Source organism: Gadus morhua, chromosome 13 (assembly GCF_902167405.1).
Source record: "Gadus morhua chromosome 13, gadMor3.0, whole genome shotgun sequence".
Taxonomy (NCBI): Eukaryota; Metazoa; Chordata; class Actinopteri; order Gadiformes; family Gadidae; genus Gadus; species Gadus morhua.
The window spans coordinates 1,765,614-1,788,113 of NC_044060.1; the positions used below are offsets into that span (position 1 = coordinate 1,765,614).

Below are 22,500 nucleotides of genomic sequence, written 5' to 3' on the forward strand. Positions count from 1 at the left end.
TCTGAATATTGAAAAAAAAACAGCTCAGGACATCAGAGACGAGGATAAAGTGCACTTTATTCCAGGTCTGTTCAAACAAAACCTCAGAGTGTTCCCGACCCAGGTTCACAGGTGCAGAAAATAAGGTTGTGGTTGAAAAGTCCAACATCTTAAAGATCTCCCTTGTGCATCTTAATCCGTTTAAATTGTAATAGCTTTAATCTGAGTGCTTTTAGAAAGTAAAACACACACACACACAAACACATGCACACTCAAACACTCAGACACGCACACACACACACACACACACACACACACACACACACACACACACACACACACACACACACACACACACACACACACACACACGAACAAACACACACACACACACACACACACACACACACACACACACACACACACACACACACACACACACACACACAGCTAGAACCAAACAGTGACGAACTGTCCGGTGAACTGCTGATGTGTGCATTGACTCTGGAGTCCCACTTCAAAGCGCGTGGACACTTTGATCAGACCACAGCTATAAGAGCGAGGCTAACTCATAAAGTGACTTCAAATGGGTTTATCTCGGGGGGCCTCAGTAGTTAGGGCCTCCTGCCCCTAGGGGGCCCCAGCGGCCCTAAGGAATACGTGATGGATCAGGTTCCATCATCGGATGAAAGTTTGAGTTCTTGGGGCGTGGCAGACACACGCACGCTCTTTTCATTGCGAGTACGACACTGCATAAACACATACAAGAGCCGTGGCAGACGGATCTGGGAGTACATTTTAGACAAGCCGGTAGTGTGTAGAGATGAGGCCAATGCTGTAATTATCCTTACTATTTCAACTGTTATTCATGACGTTTTTCACAGGATGCTGACAACGAATACAAAGTAACATTTAAATGTGTTGAAAAGATGAAGGCCCTTGAGTATAGCCTACCTATAATTTATACTACTGAAAACATTGAGAACTAAAATAATCGGGTGGCTGGTATGCCATCCAATGGAAACAACAATCGAGTTAGTTTCGTGAATATGTCATCGCTCTGGTCCTCTTCGCTTATCTTGTAGCTATATTACATTAGTTCAGGTTCCGTCTCTCCAGGAATAAGTCCGCGTTGCCCATGTAGTATCCATCACACATTTTATTCTGTAAATGGCCAACATGCCTCGGGCCAACGTGAACGTTTGAGTAGAGCGACATCTAGTGGATCCTTTTCATTGATTTTCATTTCACTATCAGTACATACAAAAGTTCCGTCGGTTAACAGAGTTAACCTTCTCTAAATATAAAAATTCGGGGGTCATGTGTTTTTAACGGATTCGCTTTAATTAATGAGCTGTTTAGTTAATTGTGTGGTCACTAAGGAAGGAGGCACATTCAGCGGTATGGGCGATACGGAAATAAACAAAGGAATTCATTCAAGCGAAATTGAACATGCAATGCAAGAATATGATCGACAGAGGGCGCAATTGTATTATCAAAACGATGGATGGGGAAGTTTTCTCCCGATCTCTGTAGAGCTACTTCGGAGTTCTGCTGTATTCATAGCAGAAATGTTCTAATTGTTAACAATAACATTAACGCAATACAAACTTAACATATGAAACGTATCAACTGAGTATTTAGAAACCTTTCAATAAGATAAAGGTAGGCCTATATCTGCTATACAACACAATAAGTAGAACACTGATCAGCTCTATGTAGAACTGATCTGATTGATTTGCATTTTAAGTAAAAGTTCGATTCATGTGGTTTTAACTGTTGATGGCACGTATTATTTTGCTCTTTAAGATGTTTTCAAAGTAATCCTTAATAGGATGGATGTTTGCATACGACCTGTCTGTCAGCCTGTTTGACATGTGGCCGGACATGCAGGTTGACAAACAGGCGGTCAAGCAAACAGAGAGACAGACAGAGTAATAGATTATACTATTACACTATTATACTATTACAGAGTAATAGACGGACAGACAGACCAATCAAAACAGACAGACAGACAGACAGACAGACAGACAGACAGACAGACAGACAGACAGACAGACAGACAGACAGACAGACAGACAGACAGACAGACAGAGTGAAAGAGAGCAGACAGACAAACAGAGTGAGGGGTGCAGACAGACGGACAAACAGAGTGAAAGAGAGCCGACAGACAGACAGACAGACAGCGGACCCAGACCAGTGGTCCTTTGTCTTCTAGAGGACTGATATGGCGTGAAGCACCTAATTTAAATGTCACCTGCGTTGCCACCTCTCTTATCTCTGGCTCTGCACCCTTTCCGTGGAGCAGAGCTGATAGCTGCGTCCTAATCGTGCTTATCTACCTCTTCCAGCCGACCAGGTGCTTTCTGGTGACTCAGATCCCACCCCCAGTCTCGGCTCTCCATCACGGTGCCTCTAGTGTGTTCTTTCCTTTACTCACCAGGGCGTTGGGGCCTGACTGAACCAACACCCTCCTGGGTCATTGTGACGGTGCAGGAGCTGCCCAGGTGACTGGACTGGTGTGGACTGGTGTAGAGAGAGGACTGGTCTAGAGAGAGGACTGGTCTAGAGAGAGGACTGGTCTAGAGAGAGGACTGGTCTAGAGAGAGGACTGGTGTAGAGCGAGGACTGGTCTAGAGAGAGGACTGGTCTAGAGAGAGGACTGGTCTAGAGAGAGGACTGGTCTAGAGAGGGGACTGGTGTAGAGAGAGGACTGGTCTAGAGAGAGGACTGGTGTAGAGAGAGGACTGGTCTAGAGAGAGGACTGGTCTAGAGAGAGGACTGGTCTAGAGAGAGGACTGGTGTAGAGAGAGGAGAGAGAGGACTGGTCTAGAGAGAGGACTGGCTAGAAATTGCACTCGGCTAGAAGTGGATTGGTCTAGATAGTACACTGGTCTAAAGTGTGGACTGTTCTAGATACTTGGTATAGAGAGTGGACTGGTCTACATACTGGTGTGGGCTACATAGTAGACTGGTCACACACTCAGAAAACACACACACACACGCACGCACATCACAAAGTTAAAAACACCCACACACACACACACACACACACACACGTACACACATCCACAAGTACATACACTCACCCACACACGGTGAACAACATGACCTTTAGTGATGACTTCCTCTAAATTGACGATTGGGGAAATGGATCAACCACCATCTCTCTTCCCTCTCCCTGGATGACATCAAATGCAAATGTCCAATGGCTGCAGGCCAGCTGTGTGACATCACGTTTCCCTCAGCTAAAGTGTGGAATGCAGAACATGTTTTCTCCAGAACGTCAGAGGTTGCATGCAGCTACCTGCCCGTTCAAATGTAGAGTATGATGTAAAATGTACTACATACACAAACTACAGACACTACACACAAACACTCTCACACGACAGACACCACAAACACACTCGCACAGTACAGACACTACACACAAACACACACACATACAGACAAACTTCAGATACAACACACAAAAACACACTCACACACCACATACAAGAACACACACCAGACACACACACACTACAGACACCACACATAAATACACTAGATACCATACCACACACACACACACACACACACATTCAAGCAAACTTCAGATAACACACACAAAAACACACTCACACACCACATACAAGAACACACACGCAAACACACACTACAGACATGACATACAAACGCCGCCACAAACATACATGTAGGCACTACAAACATAGACATACAGGTGACCCCAAACACACACACACACACACACACACACACACACACACATACACACACACACACACACACACACACACACACACACACACACACACACACACACACACACACACACACACACACATAAATTGGAGTGTCTCGTTAAACGTAGGTGAAATACACTGCTAGTCTAACTATATTCAGTCTCTGCATTAGTTAAGATCATAAGAATGCAAACCCTGCGTGCATGATGGCATGCGTGGTTGTGATAGTACGTGACATTTAAATACCACGCAACTAATCAGACTTTCAAAGTCAGGGAGTTGGGGAATCCTTTTTTGATTTGGTCAATCTAATCAGTACGTAAAGATGTGTGTGGTAAAGGTTTGAAAAGTCCGACAGATAAGGAAAGAAAGAAGGGAAATTGGAACGCTTCCGGAAACTGACGTCAGATGGAAAAGGAGTTTCAAGTGACATCATGGGCATTCAAGATTATATTCGACTTTTTCCATATAATAGTATATTATAATAGGCCTGTTACATTCACTAATTTACCATCTTGTATTAGTAAACTCATCGTATTGTATAATATAATAATTCTTCAAACGATCACATGATAATGTGAAAAGATCTCCAGCTCTATTAACCCTTTTTAGGTCCAGTGTTGACATTTCTAAACTAAACTGATCTAGCCTTCCCCAATGATGTAATGTTTGTGTCGCTAAAACAGTAAGACTCAATGTTGTGTTGCTGATTCAACCGGTAAGAGAATCATTAACAACGTCAACTCATCGGGAGATTAATAACTGTGAAGTTCCGTTGCTCAGAAGGGGGCGGGCCGACGTGTTGTTTAATAGGAGTCGGTCATTTACGGTAAATTACGGAAAAGAGAAAACCACGCCTCGCTCATTGGCCGCGGCCGACGCTGGGCTCGTCGCTGATTGGTCGCCGCTCAACATTGGGTGGGGAGTGACATGGGAAATATAGAGCATGTCTGACCCGGCTGGCGCAGTCTGCTCGATCATATACTCCGGAGAAGGATACAAACGTTGCGCAAGAATATTCAAAGGTGATCAACAAGGTGGACAGTGCTTGTTTTTCCACATCGGGACCTTATCGATAAAACATCTGGTGAAGAAAGAAGCTCCTGTGGCCTCCTTTCACCTCCCAGCCGCGAATTCCTCGGCGAACTAAGCGCTTTTAATCTTTTTTTAATACATCTTTTTAGACTTTTTGAGGACAGAAACCATGTTTAAAGTGTGCCTCGTGTTGTTTCTGTTCGCCTCCGTTCACTCAGAGTCGGTAAGTTGTCTATTCCAACAGTTTAAATTGTTTTTATGTGTGTTTTTCCGTGTATCGATCGACCGGTTGCTTTAATTCGATCCGAGCCGAATCTCAGTAACTCCTCCTGGGTTACCCTGCGGCACGGTTAGCCTCCTCAGCCTCGGTCCGACTCACTCTGATTTACTCTCAAATCACTTCATACTTTACACCTCCAGTGGTAACGGAGGGAGACCGTTTGAGAAAACATTTAGGGCAAAAGACAATATTGACAAGTGGTCCAAGAGAGACGGGAAAGAGCAGCCATGTCCCGTGGTTGTTTGCTAACTAGCGTGTGCGTGTGCGTGTGTGTGTGTGTGTGTGTGTGTGTGTGTGTGTGTGTGTGTGTGTTGGGACCGTGCTTCAGGATTGTGTGTTGGGGGGCCCGGGCCGAGGGTTCACTGATTCAGCCCATGTGTTCGGGCCTATCATGTACATAGAGGTACCCTATCTGTTAGGTGCTTTTGATCTAAGCCCCAGAGTAGACTGTGTTATCGCATGAGAACAGGTCTCTGACCTAGGGTGACAGGAATGCGGCCCTCTGGGAGAGTTTGGAGCACAACGTCCCATTTACTCTTCGGAAAGGATTGCTGTTGTTTAATAGTCGGAGCAAAGGTTGTAATGACTTATTTTTCTCCGCGTAGAGTTTCTGTGGTTAATATATTAAATGATCCTAGTTGGTTTTATGTGTACGAAACTTCAACTCTTGTTATTTTGAGATGGTCCTGTCAAATGGTGCATGGTTTGTATTTGTTACTTATTTTATGATTGAGTCTGTTATTATAGTTGGTGTCGGTGTGTAGATGTCTTTAACAGCTGTATCAGATTAACTTGACGACATTGGCGGGCTCAGGTGTACCTTCATGAACTATTAATAGGTGTGTGTGTGTGTATGTGTGTGTGTGTGTGTGTGTCACACTTTGTGGGTGGCATCTTGATAGCCCCCTCCATTACTATTCTGCCGTCACACACAGCGTCTTGCCCAGGGGGGAGGGACAGAGCGGGTACAGATGGTGTGTGTGTGTGTGTGGTGTTAATCTGGTATAAAGGTTGCAGTGCTCCAGACCCAAGGCATTCCTAACCGTCCACCAGTAACCCTCAGATTGGCTGCATGGTACTCCTCTTTCTGATAACCTAAATAATGTTGTTGTTTTTCAAATGTGGATGGACCACACCCTGTAAATCCTGGTGGTCACCAACCAATCTGTTGACTCCTACATGTGTAGGGTCTGGTCGGCTAAAGTTAAACTTCGCACAGGCGAATTATGCTAGCACCGGACCCGGAACAACAAGGCTTCGGACAGACGGGAGCTAATACCATGCTAGCTACAATCAGTCCAAACCAGCGACCGCCCCACCTGACCATCAAGTGCTTCTTTACGGGCGACATTTTCGACCCACCTAGTGTTGAGGTGACTGTGGACCCACCAAGAAGACCTAAACCTTCAAGTCATGATCAAGTTCGTTTTAGTCTGACAAGAGATGCTATTTTGGGAAACGTGTGTGTGTGTGTGGTCGTGCTAGCCTTCAGAACTCTGAGATTCCATAGTGAGAAGGCCTGTAGCCAAGGTCCACATCTAACCCCAGTCGATCGGTGGATAGATTCAACCCTTTGGCAGGTAAAACAATTCAGTGTTTGCGTATTAAAACTGACTGCATCAGTGTTGATCGATGTCTCCCCTCAGGCATAGGCACGATTCTGAAAAGTTAATTTAAACAGGCGCGTACACACACACCATGGCTGGGCCCTGGCTGGGGAACGCTCACATTCCTCCTGCTAGCTGGCCTGTGGTAGTGGTTGGCCGAGCTCCTCCGGTGATGCCCTCTCGGAATGTGACCTCCTGAGGGCCTCGGACTGGCCCGTGTGGGGGGTATTTGACACACTTGGAGGGTTCTCAATAGATCCCCCTGGTCTATTTCATAAGGGATGCCCTCCCCACCACCCTACACCCCTGGTAGTCGAGGCCAGCCGTGTGTGACCGGCGTGTATTAGTCTCCCCCTCACTCAAATGGTCTTTTAATTAAAAACTCTTTCTCCTCTCTCCCTCGGGCTTGTACTCACTCTGACCGCCTCTCTAACGTTTTTTTTCCTTTTTGATCATGCCCTCTCGATTCTTCACTGATTGTGTCCCTCGCCCTCTCCTTCTCTCTCTGATCAATTGTTGGTCCTGTTCTTTTCTTCCTCTCCTCCTCCCACTCCATAGTCTCCTTCTCTCCCTTCACTTCCCTTTTGAAGGCTGCTTAGCTCCCCCCCCCCCCCCCCCGACCCAACGGGGTCGTTACTGGAATTTGGGGTTGGCGGTCCCAGATTATTGATACAATGTTTTGCGGCACAACAATGGGGTACAAACTGCTCCCGGGAAGCCCAAGGATCCTTTGGGAAGGCCACAGGCATGATCGGAATGTTGCATGATGGGGCAGCTTTGTCATTGTTGCCAATCGACCAACCTGATTGGCTATTATCCCCCTTCAGACCATCAAAGTTAATTCGATTTTGTCCCTGCCCCACCTTGTTGTCGTGGTTTCCCATGCTGTGTTTCGCCGTAGAGAAAATGTGTGCGTTTGCAAGTTTGAGCCTTGTGTCCATTACTGCCACATGCATGTTGAGGCATTTTTCTGCTGTAGTCATGTCGTTTCTGGAGATGATTAGCATCAGTTTAGCCATGCAAGGGAAGAAAACACGTTTGTTTTTTTTCCTATAACCTCAGCAGTTTCCCTGCCATGGATATTAAAATGTATGGATTTACATATTATTGTTTAAAGTATTAACACAGCCTGTTTCAGGGTGTGTGCAAGAGAATAGGAGAGGCACATTATGATTTTATTACTGATATAGATCTCATAATCATGTTTTGTTAAACGGTTGCACCCTTTTAGTGTGATCAAATTACTGTCGAAAAATTCTAAAACGTTTTAGTGTGATCAGAATGTGTCCACACGACATAAACTAAAGTGTTGTAAACCTTTGGCTTCAGCGAAAGGAACTTTTTTTAAAGTAAAATGAAGTCACACTTTTTTTTCTCTCTATTGGATTATTATTGATGGCAAGGTAACTTTATTTATGTAGCACTTTTCATACACAAGGCAGACTCAAAGTGCCTCACATACAATAAAATAATAAAATAAAATAAAAAAAAGTCGGACTTTAGCGGGACTGTAATTGTCCTTAAACCCAGATTTTGGAGTTTTAAAGAAGCCATGCTGTACTTTCCTCCCAATTTGAGTAGACCACAACATCACCCCCCCCTCCCACACACACACACAGACACACACACACACACACACAGGCTTTAGCAAAACCGCCGTACTGGTATGCAACCGGTTTTGAATTTAGCTCCTAATCATTTGCACGAGAACTAGCTCGCTTATCTCTCTGTCTCCCTCCATCCGGCTCCTTCGTTAGTTCTGTTTTTCTTTCTCTCTTATCCCCTCTCGAGCTAGCTTATCTCTCTCTCTTTCCTTGTCCTTCTCTGGGCGTTGAATGAGCCGTGCTGGGCGGGAGACTGGGGAACATGATAAATGACGCTGGTAGCTAACGTGTAATAATGGCCGCTTCTTTCCTGTCCGCTGGTCTATAAAATCTCTTTGGACCCTGGAATGTGGGAGGAAGGGGGTTCGGACCACGAGGGGGTCCCTTCTCCCCTGCGCCTCTGAGAAAAGTTTGAGGAATTTGATTCACCCCTTCCCCCCCCCCCCCCCTCCTAGATATCCTTACAGACGTTTGTTATGTGAACGGTTTAGCACCAATTGCTCCCTTCTGCATGTCTTGAGTTCCATTTCAAATGGTTTTATTGTTCTAGTATTGACTCCATAACATGCGGGCCGAATGGGTGCAGGCCGAGCCGACTGGGACTTTGGTCGGGAGTTTGTTGTTGTTTGCCGATGATGTAACGATGATGCATTTAAATGGCAGCACAGGCCTTCATCCGGCCACCAAATGTCCTGCTGGGTGGGGGCTGTTGTGGTTCTGTGCTGGAGGAGTCTCCACACAAAGGCGCAGGTGGTGAGGGTAGCCCAGCCATGGTGGTCCTCCTGTGGGGACGCAGATCGCCTGCCCTGCCTGGACGTCTCGTCCCCTGTCCCGCGGTGATGTCTTCGCCCTGGGCTGGCTGGGGATGCTAACTAATGGAAGTAAAATATAAAATGTTCTGGCGCTAATGCTACGAAACTATGTTAGTCCCATGTGGGAAATGTGTCATAACAGAAAATAGTATTGCATAATTATTATGTACAACAAATATTTTAATATACCAAAACGTATCAAATGTAACCCTGAGCAGAAACTTATTTAAAAGTAATGGATTCTGCCCCAACCGACGGTTGTACGGTGGCATTTTTGGCTCATTCTGTTGGGACGGTGGTTTCTGCTTTGTGGTGACCCGACGTCATTCTCAGTTCTCCTCGAGGGAAATGGAGGTTGACCAGTCTGGCCGCAGTCCCTTTGGAACCAACTTGTTGTTGTGGGCAGTCAGGCTGTTGGTTCAGCAGTAATGGATCATTCATTTTCCACCAGGCCCCCCTGCTGCACGGTGTTGGGGGACACTTGGCATCGGCAATGTTATTTAAGGTCCCACGGAAGACGGGTTTTACTTGCGTCTGTGTGTGTGTTTGTGTACCTGTGTTTGTGTGTCCGCTCGGTCACATCCTGTTGATAACCACATCCTGATGATTACCACCGCATTAACCCTGCTACTCATGGGCCGCAGGGCAGATAGCACACTTTATTCTTTGTTTATCTTTCCTCCACCCTCTTGCTGCTGACCGGATGAGGGCTATTTGACCCAACGTTGCGTTTCCATGAATAAAGAGTGACGTTCTTTCAGTTCCCCCTCACCCGGTAAGGTTCTGTTCTACGGTGAAAGGCCTTTTGCAGAGGACGGTGATTGCGTAGCCAAATCCTCCCTGACCAGCCAACAGGAAGAAAGAGACCCACAGTCCTCCAACCAGGGAGTTTTCCAGAGCTAGCACTAGTCGTGTTGCTTTGTGTGTGTGTGTGTGTTACAGTTTAGCCACCAGAACTAGAGTTAGATGAAGCTGGGTCGTGGCCCGTGGATGATCTGCTGTACAGACTGTTTGCTAAATGGCTCAGCCGCTTGTAAACATGGGCGTCTGCGCTCTCGGGAAGTGATTTCAAACGAGAGGGAAGTCTGTGTTGATGGTTCTCTGTGGGAGATTCCCATTAACACCAGTTTAGCCCCCTTTGGCATCCTTATAAAGGCTTCATTACCAACTTCCGGAGTTACTTTAATCTGAGACTTCCTATTCTGGGGTTTTTTTCTCCAGTTATTACTTCCTGTCTTTTGAGATCGGGATTCTCTGGCAGATAATAAATCTACTGCTATGATTTCTTTGATCTGAGGTTTGACTGACTCAGTTTGACATGCCTCAAAGGCGGGGGCGGGGGGAGAACCCGATCAGAAAGCCCTGTTTTACAAAGAAGATTCCTGTGTTATGTTCCTCTTCAATGACCACAGGCTATCGGTGTAACCCTCATAGGGTTTACGGCGGTAGGCGTCTGAACAGGCAGCTTGCATGACTTCATCCCACAGAGGAAGCAAAAAATCAGACCTCGGGACATTCCCTCTTGAGGTAGACGCCAGTGAAACTCGATTAAGACTTATCAGAGTCAATCAGCCACCTTGGTTCCTCACGGCAGCAAGGAAACGGATTTGATTTCAAGTGGTCGACGGATTAGGCAGTGAATTATTGTCTTATCTCCTTTCTATTTATAGTACAGGTAGCTAGGCTTCCTCCAACAGTTGCTAGATTAAAATCCATTGCAAATTTTGGTTAATGCATAGTAAAAAAAAATTGGATTGGAATAACGCGCGTCTCATGCAAGCTTTGAGCCTCGTGCTTGACCTTGTTAATTGATCGGGTTAAGTAGCTCGCTGGTGAACTGCTAAACAGTTTATCTTTGTACTGGACAGTAATCGGGTTTGGACGTTTCGGGTCCCATGAACAAAGCCGTGCATCATGTGACCATTTAAGGTTTGAGTCGGGAGACCCCCACAGAGTTACGGCCAGTAGTCCCTAGATTTATCGGAACGCAACGGGAGTCTTCCATTTAAAGAACGTATCGATCAGATGCCTAACGATCTGCTTGCAGGGTGGTGTTGCATCACAATTGGTTCCCATAGTGCCCCCTTGCCATGATTGTTGGAAAGACGGCTATAGATAGACATGGAGAAGGTGGAAGGAATCTAGAGGCCTTTTGTCTGGAGAAAATGGCAGAGGTGTGTGTCTCTGTGCACGTGACCTGACAATCAGGACTCTATATGGACGTGCGACTGCGTCACTGCTTGCTTTGATGCCGACACACACACGCACACGCACACACACACTTTGGCACTGGGGGGGCCAGGGCCTTGATGTTTGTTCAGAGACAGTTTGTCCTCTGTCCCGACCATATGGACATGACTTTGGTCCCGAGGCTCTGGTTACTGATTTGTCCTGCACGAGGGTCGGACTAATACGGGGTCCGGCGCAATGCAAGGTTTCATGATCCTATTAATCATAATGCAGAAGTTTTAGAGGTTTCATAGACGGATGTGTGTAACCCTCCTTGAAGCTGAAGGCCACACCACCGCCTGGTCTTCATCCGCAGCCAAGGTTTTCCCCATCGGTAACGATGCATCACAAATGGAGTTTTAACAAGGTGATATGGTGGAAGTAATGGCCAGTGGGGTTTCAGACTATAGCGCAGGACATTGTGTTTCAGATTCACTTGGCACTTAAGATAATCTATGGACAAAGAGCCTGCTGAGCCTCTGAGGAGAAAGAGCTGGTTTGGGGGGGGGGGGGGGGTGTAGGGGGACCTGGGGGTTACACCAGTGATTGGTCAGAGGGCCGGGGTAACAACGAGTGACTGGCCTTTCCCCCAGAGGTCAAGAGACGTCCGACTTGACAAAGAATACGGAAGCCCAGTCCGGCATGCTGGTACTTTCTGCTGCGGCCTTTGAGGGCCCGGCCGGGCTGTGGCCGTGTGAATGGACCAGATGCCTCCCTGCGTAGGGCAGATGGGACGGATTGTTCCGCCTTTAATGAAGGCGGCGCCACCCTGGGCTTAGCCCCCGGTCGCCGGGGTTATTGATATGCCCCAGAGGCGTCGGACGGCTTTGTCCGGCCCCCGGGGAAGGGGGGGGGGGGGGGGGGGGGGGATCTCGTTGGCCGAGCGGCGGGTGGTTTGACAGGGTGGCCTTTCAGATTGTGTTAAAAACAAAGTGGACACATTGAGGAGCTCTGTGTTAACAGAGGGCGGCTGCAGAGGCGGTTCTACTCACTGTTTTTCCGGGCAGGTTATGGTTCTAATGGAAGGATCCGGATTCATGAGCCTGGCTCGTCTCGCAGCATCAGGCAGGCCTCTCTTTGACCGGCTGCTGTAGAAGGTCGGTTAAGGAACCCGGTTAACATGCCAGTACTCACAGAAAGTCAGGGGTTCGAATCCCGCCGTCACCATTGTGCCCTTGAGCAAGGCACCTGACCCCAGATTGCTCTATGGGAGATGGGCCCTGAAATAATGGATTGTCGTAAGTCACTTTGGATAAAAGCGTCGGCTAAATGCTTAAACAAATAAACAAGCAAATGATAGATCAGGCCAAACAAGGAGCGTTTCTTCAATAACTACAATGTGTGTCTCGTTAGGAATTCATGCTCAACTAGTTTTCAACCAGCCACTGATGGCCAACGCCTACAAGGAAACGATGGGTGATGTCATCCCACTCCGACAACTGGACAGGCACGTGTGTTCTGATGGGTAAACCCGGGAGAGCAGTTTCATGATCAAGGGAGGGAGTCGGCCTTTCATGTGGAACACGCAACATGTTCTGTAGAAGATGTGGAAGTTCCTCAAGCTGAGGAACTCGCTTGAGGAAGTTTTCAAGTGGAGTTTCTCAGCTTTCGTCTTTGGTAAACATTTCCCTGTTGTATAATATTCCCATTCATGCCAGCTTGGGGTTGGGCTTTTGGGGCTTAACCTGTTCAGAAGCCAAAGAGAATTTTTCTTTGTGGACAAACCTTTGTTTTGATTGCGTAATCATTTAGGGAGTGACGTTGACTATTAGTAAAGAAAAATCCCAAATCCAGTTTCCTCTTTCTAAGGTGCGCTGTATCACATGACCCGAAGCCTTGTTTTGTCGACCAATAGGAGTTTCTTTAATGGCGCTCGTTTGGAAACTCCATGCAACATGACCACCAGTAAAACCAGAGTCCAGCGTCTGAACGGAACAAAGAACCTCTTTGTTGGATTACTTGTTGTTAAGGCGAGACAGAGCCTCAAGGTAAAAGATTATCTCAAGAGATTAGGCAATAGAGTTGAGACCTGTGCTTCAAAATAAGATCTTATCACTCGGAATACGAAGTAGCCATTATGCTCATTCATCTTGGACATCTGTTGTTCATTCTGGGATCTGTGTACGGTTGTATTTTTACTCGGACGTCATTTTCTGTTTAATTTCCATGGGAATATTTAATCATGGATATCTGATCATAGCAAACCGATCCTGTTAGACGAGCCAAGCAGTTTGGAACAAACAGGATTTCTGTGAATTTACTTTCTGCTTGTGCTGATAATGTTCAAGGTTTTCTTGGCAATCAAAAGGAACCGTTTTCTCCACCTCCTCCGGGGGAGTGGGTAGTCCGTGCGCCCTTATCAGCTGCCTCCTGTTGGTCAGCCAAAAGTACTCCATGATTCGAGGGAAGAGTGGCGCCTTGTTGCTTTGCATGCATTTATATTCATTTGAAGGCCAGGCGTTGACCCTGACCAAACCTGTCAGACGTGTGCACTCTTCATCAGTTTGTGTGGCTGCTCCCTCCGTCGGGTGGTGGTGCACGTGACGGGACCGTTGTGATGAGGAGGTCCGCGGTGGTGGATCCGGCATGGCCTTGTGTCTGTGGGGGTGGCAGGTCATTGAGTGGTTATGGTGTTCTACTCCCGGCCAAACGATACCAGTTTTCGCTGATGTCTACACCGCCTTCCTGTAGACATTGCAGAGCAGGTCGCCCTGCCCCTTCCTGGTCCTTATGACGTTTATCTGGAGTCCCTTCCTTAAAGCGTCTGCTAAACAGGCTACTGGGGCCGGAGTGTGAGGTTGTTGTTGCTCATGGGCTTCTGGATCATGAACCAGTTGGCCGGGGTTGCTCCTGTTCCCTGACTCCATCGCCATGTCTCCGCAGCAGAACCTGCTACAGCCTGCCCCGACAAAACGAAGGGAATGTCAAAGGTTTTGAGCGATTTCTAAAGGCAGCAGCGAGGCATAGATTCAAACCAGTGATCTTTATCTGCAGGTGGTTTCCATATCCACAAAGAAGGGGTTGTCGTCTCGTCTTTTGTGTTCTCCTGAACGTGATGCACAGGTGTGTGCATGTCGACACGCATCGTCCTGAAGACTGTAAGCGCACGAGGGCAGACTCTGGCCTCCCTCCCGGTTGGGTTGTGCTTCTATGGGAGAGCGTGCGCGCATTCGCGGGTGGAGATATCCTGCCGATCTGATAATAAACTCACTGACATCATCCACCACCACAGCCTCCGTTCTCCCCACGGCCTGCTGTTTGATGTGTGTTCTCTCTACGTCGTAGCAGCGACCTGTCGGGACGGGTCTGAACACCTCTCGGGGGGCCGCAGGGGGTCTGGTATGTCGTCGGGGAGAGCACCGCCCGCAGAGTGGCGTGTACGCTGTAATTTGGACCTGGTCTCTCGCTGTACGCCGGGGGGAAACACACGGGACCCCCCCACCCCCTCCCTGAAGGTTACAGGGCAGTCAGTCGTAGAGCTGTTCTGTACCTGGGTTGACAGGTGTTGCTTCCGGTCACTCAAGTAGTTTTGGGCCTTCGTCATGGACGTTTTTAATGAGGACATTGAAAGGTGGAGGGGGTTTCCAACTTCACTCTGCACTCGGGGACAGAGTGGGGAGTGATTTCCAGGTTTGCTAAAGGGCAACCCTCCGTGACCTAAAGAAGGATGATGGTTATGCTATCATCCTACTATCGTGCCACCACACTGGGGTGAACCTGCCTGTATGTGGGTCCTCACTATGCCCTCCCCATTGGTCCTACAAGGTGTCCGTCATCTTTGAGAGCACTTTGCGTGTCCTCAGGACTTGGTATTTCTTCAGTCATGTGAGTCATGCTTTTGGAAGGCCTCCCTGCATTGACGTGCACGGTACGACTCCAATGAGTCCGGTGCCCGTTTGGTGACTCAGCAGGCGTGTGTGTGTGTGTGTGTGTGTGTGTGTGTGTGTGTGTGTGTGTGTGTGTGTGTGTGTGTGTGTGTGTGTGTGTGTGTGTGTGTGTGTGTGTGTGTGTGTGTGTGTGTGTGTGTGGGACCCAACATCGACTGAACACAAGGAGAGGAAATGAAGGGCAGGCGTTCCCCAGTTTACCAGCGCGGATTAGAGGCACGCACACACACACTTTACCTCTGTGTGGGGTTTCAAAGAGGGCATAGCGGGGGTTTAAGGCTGCTTTGAATTCCCTTTACAAACTGCGTCTTTGTCGGCCTTTGATTGTGGAACAACAGAGTGAAACAGGGTCATTGAGGGAGTGTTTTTGTGCAAATGGGTTCTTTCAATCAGTCAATACGTACAAATGAAATGGCTTCGCTTGGGCAGAATGGACAAAGCGGAGACAGAGGAGATATACCAAAACAAAAGGGAGAAAGGCAATGGAGGAACACAGGAGTGGTCGGCTTAGAGAAGGCCGCATCCAGACCCTCATACCTTACAGCGTAGGGAGGAGGCTTCATGATGGCTGCCTCTCTCCCCCCCCCCTCTACCAACAGCCAGGACACGCACACACACACTAGAAGGGGGGGGGGGGGGGGGGTTGGTAAGAAAAGCCACTAGTTCTGAAGTCGGCTGGAACCAATTATGGTGCAGGCGCATGATGTCACGCGCGTGTCTCCTAGAGACAGGGGGGTTGTGAATGCCTTTCCCAATGCTCTTGCATTTGTTTCATGGTTTTTTAAAACATCTTCTCAGGCAGATCGTATAGCCTGCCTTCCCCCCTCTGTTATCCGTTTAGTTCATAGTTTCCTTCCACCCGCACTCGTATGTTGCTGTTTAGCCGCACACAGCACTCGTTATCGCCCTCACTGTCGACATAATAAACAACTCGACTGGCCTTGTCCCGAACGCTCCGTGTGAATAACTTCAGATAAGGGTCGCTAGCCGTAGCCTAACTGGTCAGCCGTTCCCACTGAGAGGCTGCAGCGCTACGAGCATTGTAGCCTGACTCAGCCCTCGACCCTAAACCGCTCTCCACTCCACTTAATTCAGTCCAGTCATCTGTTAGCCGGCTTTACTTGGCCTAGCTGCTCCATTCCTATTGGGCTGTTCAACGCCGCCTGTGTTCTTACACACCACTATTAATTCAGTTTAGTCATCTGTTAGCCTAGCCCGCCATGGACCGTTCGCGTTACGATGCACAATGCTACTATCAGCTATCACTATGTTACACTTCCAACCTTTTAGTGTTTAAACTAGCAGAGGGATCCCTGGGTTTGGATGAAGTGAGGTTGAGGGATTGTGTCTGTACTCATAAAGGGAGGATGAGGAAACAGACCTCCTTCCTTGTGATCTCCTTCTAGAGACCACCATCCTTGCCCCTCAAACAGTTTGCTTTCTGGGGGCAGGGTCACTCCCCATCTCTTGACTTGGTCTCGCCCTTGTTTCTCTGCCCTCTTTGTTTGTGTGTGTGTGTGGTCATGTTAATTAGGTTGATAGAGGTTTGGTGGGGTGTTAATAAGACCCCACAACCCCCCCCCCCCCCCCCCCCCCGGGCAAATGGGCGATGAAATTAGGTGTGCTAATGGGATTAGCATAGCTTGCTCTCCCCTCATTGGGATTACAGAACGACTGTGGACCCGCTGCTGTTGTCATGCAGAACGCTGTTTGTGTGGGTCTTTAAAACAGCAAGGGGGGGCTGGTCTTCATAGTAATTGGACATCTGCTACGGAATACTTTGAATCTCCTCATTAAGAAGCCTCCTCGTTTTTTGAAAAGGTTATTAGTGACGTTGAGTTCTCGAGGGACGGTTCTTGCGGCTGGTTGCGTGGGCCGTCGTGGAATCCGATGTCTTGGTTTCCTGAATCCTCCGTTGTGTCCATTGAGCGCCTGCTGACGGCTTCATTAGAGATCGGACTCTCTGCTCACGTGTTGTTGTCTCTGAACCGTTTCAATGACTTTCACTTTGGGAAGCGGATCAGATCTCTTGGACGGCTTGGGAAGAGCAAACAAGCCACGACTGTTGACTTTACTCGGGGAGTCAATCCAAACAGGAGCACTGCAGCTTTCAATTCATTGAATGAGTTAAGATTAGAGCACAGAAGCTGAAGAAATTCCCCACCGTCATATCATTGTTGAAACCAGTGTCGCTGAAGCCCCCTGTATACTTGGCTGTGTTGAATTAGACGGTCTAGGAGTGGAACAGTAGTCGTACGTTCTTTGTGATAACGGTGTGCATCGTTGATGTCAGTGTTTGACCGTGTGAGGCGCCAGACAATGACCAGGGGAAGAAATATTGAAGAGCCTAAAGCAGCACTTCAGACCTACACGGTTGTAATTATCTCCACTGTTTGAGGATTTACTGTTGACTCGCTGACAGTCGGAGGAGAGGAATGGTTTTCCTCGGCCTTGTACCGAGTGGTGTCTCTTTAGGCTACTGAAGTGTTTACTACGTGTCCTCTTGTGGGTCCCGGTGGATGACTCCTCCAGACATGATGTTGCCTTGGAGTTCTTGAAAACTGCCTTCCTTCTGTTCATTAGTTTTAGTCACCGGTGGCAACAGCGTTTCTTAATGTATTCATGAGTTTTCCCTTTTTGTTTGGGGTCGCTTGCTACTTACTTTCAGATGGTTGAGATGCCCACATCAATTTAACACACTTGTCCATCACATCCCAGTCACTGAGTGAATGTGATCCGATGGGAAGGGAATGTTTGTGGATTTCCTTTCGCAGTGACCTGTGTCACGGCCGTCAACTCAATGTCCCTCTAGCTTTTGTCCTAAACACAATGACTGAAACCGGACCAGGCCGGTTATCACCCTGGTGCAGTGATTGTCTTCAATCTGGATGGCCTTAACATTTAGTCATTAAGCAGGAGCCATAAAGAATCATTCGCTACACAACGAGTGCTGCACAACCTTGTTAGGGAGACAGAACTAGGAAACCAAACCCTTGAGGAAGGAATCGACCCTGAGGTTCGACCCTGGTGTTGACCCCAATATGGGTCTCTTTGTCAAACCTCCGGGGGGGGACCCTGTTAGCTCATCTCTGTGATGCCTTGCTCCAGGGCTTGTGGTCTTACCCTGGCCTCCCTTTGGTGCCCCAGCAGGTGAGGGAGATGGAGACATGGATGCCCACGACGCACCCTGACGACCTGGTGTCGTCGGGAGACTCCCCCAACGGCTCGGACTTCGCCTTCACCGAGGACACGCACACCACCGTCGACGCCGAAGACGATACGCCGTACGATGACGAAGATGACGAGGAGGAGTCAGAGTTCTCCGGATCCGGTGATGGAGGTCAGTACCGAGATGTTTTCGGAGCAACTTTATGTGTGCTGTAAATGTTAACGTATTGATTAGGATATTGCGACCTTGAATTATTTATTAGACCTTGAATTCATTATTACTTCTTTGCGATTTCATTGGAGTAGTTACAAGGAAACGTTGAGATTTTGTTTGGTGAACTTGAATAACTTTGTGTAGGTTTGTGTTCTGGAGTGTTCCTTGTACTCTGCTGACTAACCCCTTCACATGGCGTCCTCTAACCTTCCTCTTCCTCTCTCCACAGCCCCCACCGTGCCCACCAGAGGGGACCAGGACAAGACGCCAGCCATGGTGAGGAACCAGTACACCCACCTTGTTGGGACCAGAGCTCTCTAGAGTCCACTACCCAGTGGGGGGGATGTCGGGATAAGGAGACATTAGACACCTTTGTATTTGACGCCTCGGTTTGTCAGTCCTTATTGTTGAAGGGAATCCTGCTCTATTGTAGTCGAAAGAAATGGTGGAAAATATCTGCCTTTTGTGGCGTGTATTGAGAAACGCAAACTATGTAAACAAAAAAAGTGTGTGTGTGTGTGTGTGTGTGTGTGTGTGTGTGTGTGTGTGTGTGTGTGTGTGTGTGTGTGTGTGTGTGTGTGTGTGTGTGTGTGTGTGTGTGTGTGTGTGTGTGTGTGTGTGTGTGTGTGTGTGTGGAATAGAAGTATGGTTTGGAATTGGTGATGGCTTGGAATCTGTTATGGCATGGAGGGTTTTCTAATATTGGATCTTTAATGTGAGGATGATATGAATTTTGGACGGAATCCGCTCGGCTTTCCTTGTTAGTTTGCGTCTGTCGCCCAGCCACGGCTCTAACATCGCCTCGGCCCCCCCCTTCTCCCCAGCCTGACGTCAACGACAACCTGATCTCAGAGCAGGAGCGCCCGGCCCTACCCACGGTGGACGAGGTGGAGGAGGTGGAGAGCAACGAGATCCCCCGGCAACGCAACGAGGCGCCCTCCTCCCACGAGGAGCAGCCCTCCAACGTGCTCATGTCCCACGCCAGCGACGAGAGCATCTTCAACAAGACCGAGGTCCTCGCAGGTCAGTAGAGCCGGATCCCCGCTCCAATCCTATTTCTACCCCTTACCCCTTCCCCTCCTCCTTGTTTTGAAGGGGTGAGGCGAAGGGGAATGTTAGTAAGGGGAAGGCGTAAGGGGTAGAAATGGGATTGGGCCTAAGGCCCAATCCCATTTCTACCCCTTACCCCTTCCCCTTACTAACATCCTCACATACTACTGCGATGATGGTGAAGACGCCAGAATGCAAACGCACTTCTGCGAATGGTTGATGGTATGGGTTTGTCTCAAAGTATAAACGCATCAAAATCGGTGACGTTTTCGTTTTTCATCGTAAATGAAACACGACGGTCGTGGACCTGGATCGGTTTATACTTTGAAACCGATCAATGCATCTAAACAATATAATGGAGTGTTGACGGTCTCTCGTCCTGTCCTTCCAGCTCTGATCGCAGGGGGCGCTGTGGGGCTGATCTTCGCCGTGCTGCTCATTCTGCTGCTCATCTACCGCATGAAGAAGAAGGACGAGGGAAGCTACGACCTGGGCAAGAAGCCCATCTACAAGAAGGCCCCCACCACGGAGATATACGCATAGTCCCGCCCCCCCCTCACCTCTGAACCCTGATCAAGACCCCCGGATGCGGACCCAGCCCCCACCCTCACTCAGTGCCTGAAAACCCCCCCCCCCCCCTCCTCCTCCCTCTGCCTGGCCTCAACGCCTCGCCCAATGACATTCAGTAGCAGCCAATCAGGGAGGGAGACCGCTTCAACGGAGCACTGACTGACTCCGCCCCCTCCTCCTCATCCTCCTCACTATTCAATAAATCGATTGGTGCTCTTCTATCCAATCAGAGGCTTTGTTCTTAGATTTGTTTTATTGTTTTTAGTTTTTTGAGAAGAAGCGAGAGGGGAGAACGGTTTCAGCTCCAAACCAGTTCGGTACGAGACCACCATTTTGATTAGAATTTACTTTTTGGTTTTCATTTTGGTTTCGTCTCCCCATGTAAATAGCATCTACAACTTTATCGACAATTGAGGACTTTGTAAATTAATGGCAAAGTCTTCTCTTGCATTTCTCTTTCGTACCCCCCCCCACCCCCCACCTCTCTCTACCCACCCGGTCCTCCATCTTGTAACACTAACACTGTGCAATGCCATGCTCTCATCGCGGTACACGTTCAGTTCAACTTATTTATTTTCCTTGTCCTTTTACCTCCTCCGGCTCCTCATTGGTCCACTCCTCAACCAATGAGGAGTCTGTTTTAGATTTTTTTTTTTTATTGAATCTTGTTCTGGTATCGCAGAGCTCCACCTTACTGTAGTTAATTATTTTGTTACGTCTTTGTGTCTTCAACGTCATGCAGAGATTTCAACCGTTTATTGTGACTTTCGTTTTCTTTTCTAAATAAAAGATTTCCTTTTATGCTCGGGAAGAAATGTCACCCCGCGTTGTCAGAAGGTACTTTCCCTGTCGATCAGAAACCATCACAGCCCACTGGTGGCCTTTCCGGTCCTTACGGCGGCACCCACCGCAGGCCTGCCGTGCCCTGGGCTGAACGATTCAGAGCAGTCCTCCTGGGTAAATAGTTACAGCACTCTTAGAAATCATTCATTCCTTCTGACATGAGTCAGGCTTCAAATTCCGCCACATGGAAAGACCCGGAGATTAACCCTCAAGTCGGACGTTACCGGAAGAAAACGATAGAATGAGTTTAACTAGGCTTTTATAACCAACGGTGACTTGGCCACTTTTATTCAATCATTGGTGAGAGTCTAAACTTCTAAGTCCCAGGATATAGCAAACATTGACAGAAGGTAGGATACTGCCCCTTGGGTACTGGTTCATGGTGTTCTAGTGCTGGTTCAAAGAACTTTCTCTATTACTGGTTCCTGGGACTTTTTCTAGTACTGGTTCTATTTCTGGTTCTTGGTACTGATTCATAGTACTGGTTTGTGATACTTGTTCATAGTACTGCTTCATGGGACTGATTCATAGCATTTGTTCTAGTACTGGTTTGTGATACTTGTTCATAGTACTGCTTCATGGGACTGATTCATAGTACTTGTTCTAGTACTGGTTTGTGATACTTGTTCTAGTGCTGGTTTTGTCGACATGCCCGGGAGAGAAGTCCGTAGTATAATTTTCCTTCTCTCTCCAGCGTTGGTTTGGTGAATCGGATCACTGGGTTCTGGCCGAGGCAGCGCATTCCAGACCGGCCCACCAGCCGGGGGGGGGGGAACATCACATAACCACCAGCCTGTGGTTATGTGGGGGGAGGGCGGCTGTGGTCATCAGTGTGCGCTTTAGAAGTCGGCCCTCTGAAAGATAATATTTCCTGCTTATCTCGGTCCATGTGTGACCCTAATGGTGGAGCCGTCGTAGGCCCCCGCCCCGCCTTTTGAGTCACGGTCACGACACACAAGAATCTGGCAGTTGGTCTCTTATCATGATTAACTGTCGTTTTCAAGCTATTCCGTGGCCCTCAATCTCTCCGAAGTTTGTCAAATAAGCTAGACTCTCAAGCTATTTTTGTTTATTTTCTGTCCTGTGTTTTGTGAGTTTTGGTTCAGTAAGCTTCATCATGGGGGTATTATTAGTACTCCTCTTCCTCAGATTAACTAACACACTGTATTTATAAAGTTCTGGTTCCAACGGACACACACGGGTCTAGTAAGGGTCTGTACATAGTTTGGATTACATGTTGGTACGTCATTTCTCTCATAGGCATCGCTATATTCACAACCCAAATCCTACCAAATATTTAAATGCCAAATTATTTTTCTTTTTGTCTTTTTGGTTTGTATTGCTTATAGCTTCTATTGTTCCACAGCCGCATTAATGTTTAAGTTCTGGTTGTGATTATACTGTAAGTGCTTGGAATCAAACTCGCACCTCTTCTGTTGAGGGTTGAGTTGTTTATTTTCGATACTACCGATGCAT

General features: G+C 47.9%; 1 protein-coding gene across 2 annotated transcripts in view; it reads left to right on the top strand.

Moving 5' to 3' along the window:
- Nucleotides 1-4,669: 4,669 nt before the first annotated feature.
- Nucleotides 4,670-22,500, top strand: part of sdc4 (syndecan 4) — an 18,961-nt gene continuing 1,130 nt past the window's right edge. Inside the window, exons 1-5 of one of the 2 annotated variants that reach the window (XM_030373885.1) lie at nucleotides 4,670-4,983; nucleotides 18,330-18,519; nucleotides 18,791-18,837; nucleotides 19,386-19,584; nucleotides 20,003-22,500. The exon at nucleotides 20,003-22,500 is cut by the window's right edge and continues 1,130 nt beyond it. In XM_030373885.1, coding sequence (XP_030229745.1) covers nucleotides 4,930-4,983; nucleotides 18,330-18,519; nucleotides 18,791-18,837; nucleotides 19,386-19,584; nucleotides 20,003-20,154 — 642 coding nt within the window. In that variant the 5' untranslated portion in view covers nucleotides 4,670-4,929 and the 3' untranslated portion in view covers nucleotides 20,155-22,500. Of the gene's footprint in view, nucleotides 4,984-18,326; nucleotides 18,520-18,790; nucleotides 18,838-19,385; nucleotides 19,585-20,002 lie in introns of both variants that reach the window. The other variant, XM_030373884.1, reaches the window with a different exon arrangement.